The sequence below is a fragment of the Protopterus annectens genome, chromosome 9.part0, assembly GCF_019279795.1.
Source record: "Protopterus annectens isolate FY-2018-M chromosome 9.part0, PAN1.0, whole genome shotgun sequence".
Taxonomy (NCBI): Eukaryota; Metazoa; Chordata; order Ceratodontiformes; family Protopteridae; genus Protopterus; species Protopterus annectens.
Window position 1 is genome coordinate 1431728301 of NC_056743.1, and position 12330 is coordinate 1431740630.

The following is a 12330-nucleotide window of genomic DNA, read 5'->3' on the forward strand; positions in this document are numbered from 1 at the left end:
TTCTCCTCCTGAGGACTATTCTTTTGGGGAAACCTTACATACCATGAGGGAGCCAAGATTTTTCAGAATCTAAAAAGAGGCTCAGGGATTTCCTTTTACTTCCTCAACACAAGCCACTAGCCATCCCACCTGTGTTAGACATTGTAGATGATGCATTTTCAGAGTCTAGTCTTACCCCTGACTCCTTACCGCCAGCTCCTGTTAAGCCTGACAGATATTACAGGGTTTCTGACTCTCATAAATTCCTTTTTAAAACCACTGCTGCAGACCCAGAAACTATTTCTCAGGGTCCCAAAGGAGTTAAAGCTTCTGCCGCAAAAAAACCCTACCCCCTCTGACAGAGATTCTAGGGCACTGGATAGATGGGGGGAAAAAAAGGTTTACACATCTGCTACCTTGGCTATAAGGGCCTTAAACTGTCAGTTTCATATGCTCAAATATCCGCAACATGTAATACCATTGCTTAAACAGAAAACCTTTATAAACGCATTCTATGAACACCTTCAGGAATGCATGGATCATGCGATCCCAAATAAAATCAAGACCCAATCCTCCAAAGGCAGACATCCTGTCTGGTGGACCCCAGCCATAAACAAACTATACAATAGAAGGAGGAAGCTACTAAATGATAGAGCAAAATCTCAAAAAGGGAAGGCATCACTGATCAGTATTAGCAAAAAACTACGGGCACTCATAAAATTGTCTAAGGCCAGCTTCGAGAGAAAAATTGCACAGGACACTAAGGATAATCACAAGGCTTTCTTTAGTTATGTTAGGAACCTGGGTGGTAATTCCCAGATATGCTCAGAATTAGTCCAAAATGACAAAAAATACACTGAACCCACAGACATTGCCAACATCCTAGCTGACAGGTTCAGTGCAAACTCCCCCCCCCTCCCCACCCAAAGGGCAAATATCTATCCCAGCAGAGTGCTGCCCCCCTGACATCTCAGATGCTCAGGTAAGAGCCGCCCTCTCCAAAGCAAAAAACACAGCATCAATGGGACCAGACGGTGTCCCGGGCTGCGTCCTACATGAACTCCAAGAAGAGTTAAACCCAAACATAAAACTACTGTTCAATCTCAGCCTTACTACAGGATATGTGCCCAAAGAGTGGCGTACAGCAACAGTGGTCCCTCTCCATAAAGGTGGTGCCTCAACGGATTCTGGAAACTATTGCCCCATAAGCCTGATTAGCTTGGTCTGCAAAGCTATGGAAAGGATCATCATGGACCTCATAAATAAAGATATTGGGGACCTACAGACACTGGATCCTACCCAGTTCGGCTTTGTTAAGGGCAGATCCTGCCTCTTAAACCTGGTTGATTTCTTTGAAACAGTCACCAAGGCCATTGACGAGGGGAAGGTGGTCCACACAGCCTACCTGGACCTCGAAAAGCCTTCGATACAATACCCACTCGGGCATTATAGATAAGCTCACCAGCTTAAATATAAACCCTATGTCACTAGATGGATTGCAAACTGGCTCGAGGACAGAACCCACATGGTTAGAATTGCTGGAGCCATGTCAGACTCCAAACCAGTTACAAGTGGTGTCCCACAAGGCTCAGTCCTGGGACCTCTCTTGTTCGGTATATATTTCTCGAGGTACAGGCCAACACGGAAGGACTGTGGCTGACCAAGTTCGCAGATGACTGCAAACTGGGCCATAATCGACTCTCCAGCCGACACAAGCATCCTCCAAAAGGGCCTCATAGAAACAGACAACTGGTGCTAGAGCCATGGCCTCAAGCTAAATGCCAAAAGTGTATAGTCATCCCTTTGGCAAAACAAAGTGCCCACAAATTACCACATAGGTGGTAATCCATTAAGTACAGAAGAAGTAATTAGGGACCTGGGGACCCAAGTTGATAACAATCTCTCATTTGACAACCACGTGGCCAAAGTGGTTAGAAAAACATTTTATATAGCCCACCTAATCACGAAGGGATTCACATCTAGATCAGGGAAGGTCATCGTGCCTCTTTACTCATCCCTCATCAGGCCCATAATTGAGTACAATGCCCGTTTTGGGATGTACCTTACCAGACACCTGCAGCAACTGGAAAGACCCCAAAAGTACCTCACCAAGAGGATCAAAGGGCTCAAACAGATGCCATATGCTGCCCGGTTAAAGAAACTCCAGCTCTACTCAGTGGCATACCGCCTGTTCAGAGGCGATCTGTGCCTGACATATAAAGCCATGTCCAACCCGGAATTAATGGACATGCTGCACCTCAGAAAATCCAAATCCCATCGAGCTACGTGCTCGAGAGACTTGAACCTCAGCACTGAAATAAATAGGACATGCTGGAGGGACAGATTCATAACCCAGAGGCTCCCTTCACTCTGGAATAAAATCCCAGTCCAGGTTAGGCAGAGTCCCTCATTCTCTTTAAGAGGAATCTTGATGAGTGGATGGGAGATCGTAGGTTTACCCCGGGTATCACTTCTGTGTCACTGTTAGACAGAGGCGCACGGTATACTAACCTCGAAAAAGGGCATAGCAAAATAAATTTAAAATGGGTGGCGAAAGCCAAACACATTCTGGCTAGGCTTATAAATGCCCTAGGGCAGATAGCCTAGTATGAACCTATGAACTCTGAATGTGCAGAAAACAAGGAAATGCAGGATTTATTGCATGCGGCTGAACAAGATGGAAAGCATACTTTGCAATGTGGATTTGATTCTTTAGAGGCCTCCTGCAGGGCCACAGTTACAGGTCCTGTAATTAGGAGGCATGCTTGGTTAAAGGAACAAAATCTGCCTGATTATGTTAAAGGCAAATTATTAGATGTACCTTTACAGCATGATACTTTGTTTGGTGTTAAGGCAGAAGAGGTGTTAAAGAAAATGGAGGACAAAGCTAAATTTATGCAAACGATCAAAGATTTTTTACAAGTACAGCCACCTAGGTTTAGTAGACACTGGCCAACAAAGAATTGGTCCTTTCCTGTGTCAGACAGACCTCAAAGAGGCAGATCCAGATGCAAGGTTCATACCGCTCATAGCAATGGGGGGCTTCTACCTCCAAAGTTGGAGAAGTCAATTCTCAGCCATACAGGAAACAGTCCCAATGACTTCCCCCTGCCTGCACCAAGCACTTATCTCCTGGCAGCACCCTTAGGCAGAAAATTAGCACTTTTTTCACAAAATTGGCACATTATAACCCAGGACAAATGGGTCCTAAATATCGTACAACAAGGCTACAAGTTCCATTTCCATACCCTGCCAAAGGGAAACGGCTGGCCAGATCTGCCAAAAAATCAATGGGCAGAGGCACAAAAACAAGTCTCATCCCTCATGGACATGGGGGCCATTCAGTAAGTACCAGAGCAAGAGGAGGGACAAGGATTGTACTCAAGACTGTTCTTGGTACCCAGAAAGGGCAAGGCGTGGAGGCCAATACTGGACCTAACTATTTTAAACACATTCCTGGATATACCAAAATTTAAGATGTTGACTTTGCAGCAGCTTCTGCCCATGCTGGGCAAGGACACCTGGCTTGTGACTTTAGACCTAAAAGAGGCATACCTGCATGTCCCAATCAGACATATGCAGAAGATACCTCAGATTCAAGGCTGGCTCAATGCATTACTAATTCTCCGCACTGCCCTTTGGCTTATCTACTGCGCCCAGGGTCTTTACAAAGTGCCTGGCACCAGTAATTGCATTCTGCAGACAAAGAGGAATACAAATATATCCTTACTTGGACGACTGTCTAATTCAAGCAGAGAACAAGGACATTCTTCTACAGCATCTGGCGTTTGTGAAAATACTTCTAACATGCCTAGGGTACACAGTCAGTGAAAAGAAATCAAAACTAGTACCCTCTCAAGAGATAATATTCCTGGGTGCAAGCTTAAATACAACTGCCCAGATGGCTTATCTCACGCCAGACAAAGGCAACTGACTACCTATTTCAAAATGTCGGCAACAAAGGCCCAGTTATCTACAAGAAAAATTCTGCAGACTTTGGGCTTCATGGCATCCTGCATCCTGCATCCTACTAATTCCATATGCAAGACTGCATATGAGGAAACTTCCATGGTACCTAAAAAGTGTTTGGACTCAACATTGCCACAGCCTGGAAACTATGATTACTCTCATTCCCTGCCTGCAACAGGAGTTTCAATGGTGGGCAAAGGTTTGTCACCAAAACAAGGGACATCCATTCACATTACCTCCAGACAGGCAGACACTAAAAACGGATACATCAGATTATGCCTGGGGGGCCCACGTGGCAGGAAGATGCATTCAGGGCACATGGACCTCAAACCAAATGCATCTATATATCAATCAAAAAGAAATGCTAGCAGTTCAAAATGCCCTGACAGCCTTCAAGGACCTACTTTATCTAGGACAACTACTGATAAAGGCAGACAACACCACGGTTATGTGGTATATAAACAAGCAAGGGGGCACACATTCTTACCCCCTTTGCAGACTAGCCATGACTTTGTGGGACACAGCATTGACTTACCAAGTACATCTGCAAGCACAATTCCTGCCAGGAAGGAAAAATACTCTGGCAGACGAACAAAGCAGAAACCTCATGGATCCTCACGAGTGGCACCTGGACCCACAAGTCTTCAGCATGATAACAAGAAAATGGGGATGCCCGGACATAGATCTATTTGCCTCCCCTAACAACTACCAACTAAAAAGATTCTGCACAAGGATTTATCACAGACAAGCATGGAAAGTGGACGCCCTATCTTTCAGCTGGAAAAACCTATCAGTATATGCATTTCCCTCTCTGCCTCTCCTCCCCAAGGTACTCCTAAAGGTCAGACAGGAGAAGCCAAGGATGATACTGATTGCCCCAGACTGTCCCCGCCAGCACTGGTATCCAATACTAAGGAGCTTGTCTCAATGCCCAGCTTGGACCTTACCTCAAATACCTCAGCTAGTGTCCCAACAGTCCGATCTTACACAGCCAACTCAGAACTTTAAACCTGACAGCATGGCTAATAATGTAGTCATACAAAACACACCCCTCTCTAAAGCTGTGATGGATGTCGTTTTGGAAGCCAGAAGGCTTAGTACTAGAAAATCTTATGCTTGAAAATGGAAGCGATTCTGTGCTTGGAACCAGGCACAAGCAACTGATACAGCTGTGCCAAATATTCCTCAGATTTTGCAATACTTAACTGTGATGCTGGACAAAGGCCTATCTTTTTCATCTATTAAAATTCATGCCTCTGCCATTTCGGCAAATTACAATGTAGAGCCACCAATCTTTTCTCATCCCTTATTAAAGCAGTACCTCAGAGGAGCCAAACATTTAAGACCTCCAAGGAGATCACCAATGCCTGCATGGGACCTCAACTCTGTTTTGGAAAAACTCACCCTGCCTCCTTTGAGCCAGCGGCTACTGCTGATATAAAGTTTTTATCTTTGAAAACAGCTCTGCTCCTAGCAATAACTTCTGCAAGGCAAGTTTCAGAGCTACAGGCACTTATGGCTGTGGAACCTTTTATCATTTTTTATCCAGACAGGGTCTCTCTGATGACAAACCCAACATTTATGCCTAAGGTGGTGTTGTGTGGATCTCAACCAAACTATTCACCTGCCAACCTTTTACCCAAATCCACAGAACAAGGGGGAGAGAATTCTGCATTCTTTGGACATACACAGACAGCTTAGATTCTACTTGGACAGAACCAAAGCTTTCAGAAAGACAGAGCAATTACTAGTGGCATATGCTGCAGCATCTCAAGGAAAGGCTATATCAAAGCAGACTATTTCAAATGCATTCATTTCTGCTGTGTACACCATGGTAAGCCAGTACCTAAGGGCATTAGGCCACACTCATCCAGAGCTGCAGCCACTTCGGCAGCCTTTCTCAGAGGAGTACCTACCAAGGACATTTTAGAGGCTGCTTCTTGGAGTTCAGTGCACACCTTTACAAAGCACTATCATCTGCCATTCTATTCTAAATCCAGGGCAGGTTTTGCCACTGCAGTTCTGCAGGGCCTCTTAGCCGCTCCTACTGCTGTTTAGCTCCAGCCTCCCAACCTTCGCTTTGGGACTTTACCCAAATGTAATGACTGCAACAGTGAAACACGAAGAACATAGTACAGTTGTGTACACTTACATAAATGTAGATGTTAGAGTGTATTCACTGTTGCAGTCCAGGTTACCCACCCGCCATCCCCCTTTCTTCTGTTGGAACCTATGTGGTGTATTTGCTTGTAGATGAAGATATAGGTTATATTGGTGCATGTATTTATATATATATATATATATATATATATATATATATATATATATATAAATATAAATTTTGGCTACCCTTTTAGGGGGCACCTGACATCTGGGGCAAGAAAAACTAAAGAAAATGGCGTCGGCCGCATCTTTTCTACACCCTGATGACCTGACATCAGGGAAGGGGTGACAGCAGCTGACGCAGGACCCAAGACTTTGGAATTCAAGCTGGCTGAGGGCAACCCTGCCAGCAGGATTACCCAAATGTAATGACTGCAACAGTGAATACACTCGAGCATCTACATTTATGGTAAGTGTACACAACTGTACTGTTCTTCTTTCAGTCCATGTAAGCATTTTTGTAGCACTGTAAAAGTACTTTATTTTTGTAAGATGTGTTGCTTACTTCATATGTTTCTAACATGCTCTTTCAATATTATCCATTAGTGAGAGCAGCAGTGAGAGTGAGGTGGAAAAGTGTTCCAGTAGTGAAATGGATTTATTTTCCAATTCGGATTCGTTTTCTGATTCGGATTCTGATTCATTATCAGACTCCAGCTTAAAGGAACCTGTTGAAGAACGTCATGAAGTTGCACCCCTTACACGAAGGTAAATGGAGTTGTTTTGAATTTAATGAAATATGAATTAACTTTCTAGACTTGTTGACTGGTAAGAGTGCAAGATTTACTATTGATGATCTTTTGTATTCTTTTCGCTAACAAGGTTCTTAACACTTGCAGTATACCTAGACTTGCCTTCTGTAATTCATACAGGGTTGCATGTATTGATAGCATATTTAAGTATGGTTGTAAATTCTTTTTTTATGAGACCTATTACTCCTAGTGCTATTAGAAGGCCGCGGTGGTGCAGCGGTTAGCGTTGTTGCCTCACAGCAAGAGGTTCTCCGGTTCATTTCTCGGCTGGAGTGCCTTCTGTGCAGAGTCTGTATGTCCTCCCAGTGGATGAGTGAACATTAAAGACATACAGGTAGGCGTGTGTGTGTGTTCCTTCTTTGAAGATTGGGTGCCGGGCTGGCAGCTCAATACTGTAAAAATCCACTACCAGTCATTAGCAGACCAGTGATCCGCTGTGGCAACCCCTAACCGGAAAAAGCCGAAAGAAAGACTCCTAGTATTATTAGAATTGTCTGGATTTCTTTCGTCCACATTTCTCATTTCTATTTGCAAGTCCTGGTATTTTATGAGTGTGTCTGTACGTACGTAAGGCACTGTAATCACTGGATGTAGCAATTTCAGTGATAAATGCTACTTTTGTCATTTTTTCATGGACTGCTATGTCTGGTTTTCCTTGCATTCATTTTTTTTAAATATTGGTAATGTGTGATCCCATGTGATATAAGCTTCATCATTCTCTGTAATGCTTTGTGATTCATATTTCTATTGCTTCTCAGCTACTTTTATATTGTAGTATTTGCACAATCCCCAGTGCAGCAGTCTTGCCACACTACTGTGCCTTTCAGTATACAAGCCTTCTGCCATGAGTGCATCACACCAAGCAACAAGGTGTGGAACTGTTTACAGTTCTGTTTCATAACCTACATTTGTTTCTCCAGTGTTTTCAGTGGACTCTGTGGACTACATAATCCTGGGATATCATTTTTAGCCTTTCATCTTTTAGTTTCAATTAATTTCTTCTTAACCATTTCTGTGTCAAATCTTTGTCAACACGAGATTGTTCCAGAAGATCCTCTGTACTTATTAGTTTTAGTCTTCTGAAGCATTCCTTACTAAGCTTTATTTTCATTTGTTCATGTTTTATTGTCAACCCTTCATCTCTTTCCAAATATTTATACACTCCCTCCTGCTCAAGTTCCTTTATATCACATACCTGTCCCAGGTTGATATTTTCTTGGTGCTGCAGCTTTCCTTTTTTAAATGTTTTTGAGCATTTATCAATACCAGATATCATTCTTATATAATCTGAAAAAAGTTTTAACCATTTTTAGTTATGCTTTCAACTCCTCATCTGATGAACTGTGCAATTTTAAGTCATCCACAAAAAGTACTTGAGAAGTCTTTAAACAAGGTTGGTTTTTGGGACTCGTAACTGTAAACCATAGCCTAATCTGTTAAAGTAAGCAGCTTAATGGGTAAAGGGCAAGACAGAACAACAGTGGTGACCAAGAAGCACCATAGAATATCTCCCTTGAGTTTTTATATCTGGTCTAATAACTTGCCCTTTGTCATGGCTGAACTCGAGAGAGGTTTTCCAGAAAGAACAGGGCAATGAACAGTCAGTGCACTCAGAACAAGATTTGATCTGAAGTAGTTTACTTCATTTGTTCTTCAACCTGTGGGTTTTGGATCCAACACAGCCGCATTTTCTAGATATGGATCTGAGCTCCAGACTCCTCCCCTTACCCATAATGCCCCCCATCTCCCTTCTCCCTTCAGATCTCGTTTGCCACTATAGAGGGTTACAAGCATGGTTTCTGAGCTCCAGTTAGTGGGTCACATAAGTGAATTTTTCTCTGGGTTCTTTCTCGCTGACTGTGTCTGTTTTCTTTCTGACATCCTTTCTCTTTTGCGACTGCGTCAGATATCAAAAAAAAAAAAAAAAAAACTTCTCTCCTCTCCTCCTTTCTGTTAGAGAGAGAGAGTGTGTGTGTCTGCCCTTGGACCTGTGTGGGTATGGCTGAAGCCCCTAAGGCAGGATTTAGAAAATGCAGTGTGTGTGGTCCTAACCTACCCCAAGTAGATGGCCCCACTCTGTGCTTGGTTTGCCTGGGTGCAGATCACCTCAAGTCCCCCCTGTCCTATTTGTGCTGGTTTCAACCCCAGAGCACTTAAGGACAGCCAGGACAAACTGATTTTGAAGGGATTACTCCCCTCTTCAGGGACTACTGTCCTTTCCTCCCCTGCAGGGATAGCAGTGGCTGCTGCTTCTACTTCCTCTTCCCCGGCCTCTGGGACTCAAACTCCTGCCAAGAGGTCCGAGGAAGGGGACAAGGCCAAGAAGGACCATTCCTGCAAGCAGTCCCCAGACCGCTCATCGGAAGCGGCTCCAGCACTGAAAATCAGGCCAGCAACCAGGCCTGGGTCTCCTCACCTTCGCTCCCCCAGGTTCTACCCCGAGCCCAAGGAGAATTGTAGCCGGTCCCCAGTAAGGACTTCTCCCCACTAGCTCTCCTGTCCAGTTTCAGTGGTTTTCTCCCGCTCCACCCAAAGTTTAAGCGAAGTGGAGATGGACAAGATGATGCAGAGAGTCATTCACACTCAGATCCAGATGGGGGTCTTGTTGGTGCCCTCTCCTGCCGGAGAGGGCTCCTTGCAACCTTTGTTCTGACCAATAACTCCTTCTCCGATCCGACCGGTGATTTCAGAGTTCTTGGATCCGAGGACTATTGGGGTCGGCGCCGACGGTACCATGTACCTTTATGCTGGACATTGACTTGACAGGATCGGATCCAGGCTCTAGGAGCCATAGCCCCGGGGTCAGATCCGAGGGGGTGCTGTCTGCTCCTAGCACTTTGGAGCGGAGCATCCCTCTTGGCATCTCGGCTCCTGGAGGTTGGCTCCAACTCCCCTATCTGGTCAGAGGGGGACTGGCCCCACCAGTACGTCCCAAGAGGTTTGCTCTCCCTCTACATTTGATGTGATGGAGAGGGTTCTCTCTGTTGAGGCCTCTGACCATTTCATCCTCTGACTCTGCCCAGACCCCCCCCCCCCCGGTCCTGAGTGCGGTTCCGGCCATCTAGCCATCTCAGGGACAGCCCATTGCCGTGATGCCCCAGGAAGTTCTGGTGGAACATCAAGAGGTTTGTGAGTCCTCCTCGGAAAGTCCCCGCGAGGAGGTACCCCGCAAACGTAAGTGTAAGAGGAGGCACTTGGATTCTCCACCAGAGTCCCTCACAGAAGACATGGACTTGGATGAAGGGGAAGGTTCCTCAAGGTCACCCCCCAAGGATGTCTCCTTTGGAGACATCATGGAGCTCCTTCACCAGAGAAGAGGGTGGTCATCCCCCAAACCGACCTCTGATGAGTTCATGTTCCTGGAGGCATTTGGCTTGGGCCCATCTGCCTCTTGGGTGTCCCCTCCTGCTGATCCACTCATGGATTTAATAACATCTAGCGCATGGAAGGAGCCTGACACTGTAGAGCCCATCCCTAAGCACCCCAACAAAGTGCTGAGTCCCCTGTCTGACGGACGCATTGGAACAAGGGATCCCCAGTAGATGCGATGATGGGTTGCGGCTGCCACCAAGAAGGAGCTCGCTCAGGAGAGCTCCATGGTCCATCCCCCTGATCGAGAATCAAGGGCGATGGACCGTTTTGGGAAGTGAGTACCCAGAGTCCATGTTGGCAGAGGACAAGAAGACCTTCTCTGCTTGAATGGCCACTCTAAAACGGTTACCAACATGCCCATGCGACTGCTCTCATGCTATGGAGGGAGCCGTGAGGGCGGCCGGGACAGGCGTTGCTATCAGGCATCACTCCTGGCTCCAGTTGTGTCAATTTTTGGAGCCCTTTAAGGCGTCTTTCACCAGTGCCCCTTATAATGGTTCTTCCCTCTTCGGGAAATTGGTGAAAGAGACTTTGGTACAGAGTGAGAAGGACGGGAAGACGCTGTCTGCTTTCGCGATCCGCTTCTCCTCTCCACAAAGATCCTTTACTAGGAATCAGCGAGGAACGAAGAAAATCTGGTTCCAGAAGTCTCAGGCATTTTCCCAGGATGCTTGGGATTCTCCATCCCACAGTGGCAGAGGGGGTCAGAACAGATGCCGACCAAGAGGCAGGGGGGGGTCCTAGGAATTTCAGGTCCTGAGAACCCTTTTCGGAGGGACCCGGGCAGCAACCCTGAGGGGTTAACCTGCCTGCTTATTTCTGGAGGTAGTCTGGGGTCGCCTGCCGCTACACCCAAAGGCATGGGAGTCCATTATGAAAGATCGCTGGGTGTTGTGAATCATATCCAGAGGATATCTTGTTCTGTTCAAGGAACATCCCCGTCCAAAGAAACTCCTCTCAGACGTTCCACCCACGCTAGAAATAGGAAAGCAGCTGAACAAACGAGTCATCCAACCGGTCCCCCCAGGCCAGTCTGGATCCAGTGTTTACTCCAGGTTCTTTTTAGCGGCAAAGAAAACTGGGGACCTCAGACCCATCTTGGATCTATCCACATTGAACCTGTCAGTAACCAAGACAAAATTCCGGATGGTCACATTTCATTCGATCCTGCCTTTTCTGCAGGCCACAAACTGGATGTGCTTGATCGATCTCCAGGATGTGTACTACCACATCAAAATGGACAGATGCTCCTGGGGGTTTATTCACTTCTGGCTGGGAGCCAATCACTACCAGTTCAGAGCCCTCCCCTTTGGTCTCACCACAGCCCCCAGTGTGTTTACCAAAGTGATGGCAGTTGTAGCGGCTCACCTGAGGCTCCAGGGTATTCGGGTCTTTCTGTACTTGGACGATTGGCTATTTGCTTCCGCCCTCAGAGCATCTGCTGTGTCAAGCCATGGATTTATTTCATCCATTCAGCAAACAGTCTGGAGATTACCATCAACCTGAACAAATCTTCCCTAGAACAGGTTCAGATTCTGGACTTTATTGGGGCACCTTTGGACACTCTTCAAATGAAAGTTTTTCTCACCCTGGACAAGATACGCAGTTTAAGAATGCATGTCTCACAAATTCTTCATGCCTAAGTCCCCACAGCCACAGTAGTGCTCAAGGTGATGTTCATCGTGTTTCACTGTTGCAGTCATGACTGTAGGGTTCTCCCCTGCCAGCCGGCCAGAATCCCAAAGTCTGGGTCCGGCGTCGGCTGTTCAGCCATGCTCCCTGACGTCAAAGCGCCAGGAGTACAAAGCTGACAGCCGACGCCATGTTCTCCAGTCTTTCTTGCCGTGCGGTGATAGCAGTTCGCAAGTGCCGGTCAGCTGACTCCTGACAATTTTTTCTGAACAAACTTCAGTCCAAAGACTTTCTTCTCCTACTCAAAGCTAAGTACCCGTTGAAACTTTCTTGCTCCAGTCCGATGTCAGAAAAAGTTAATAATTGTATTTCATGTGGGAAGCAAATACCTCATAAGGATTTTCATTCTTACTGTATTCCTTGCTTAGGCCCTGACCACGACGTAGCTAGTTGTCTGTTTTGT

The 12330-nt window shown here is 46.0% G+C and overlaps 1 protein-coding gene across 3 annotated transcripts in view; it reads left to right on the forward strand.

The window, feature by feature from the left end:
* Positions 1–12330, forward strand: part of LOC122812109 (myoneurin-like) — a 947405-nt gene that overhangs the window by 593181 nt on the left and 341894 nt on the right. For all 3 annotated transcript variants that reach the window (XM_044084390.1, XM_044084391.1, XM_044084392.1), the window contains exon 8: positions 6658–6819. In XM_044084390.1, the coding sequence (XP_043940325.1) occupies positions 6658–6819 (162 nt within the window). The remainder of the gene's footprint in view (positions 1–6657; positions 6820–12330) is intronic.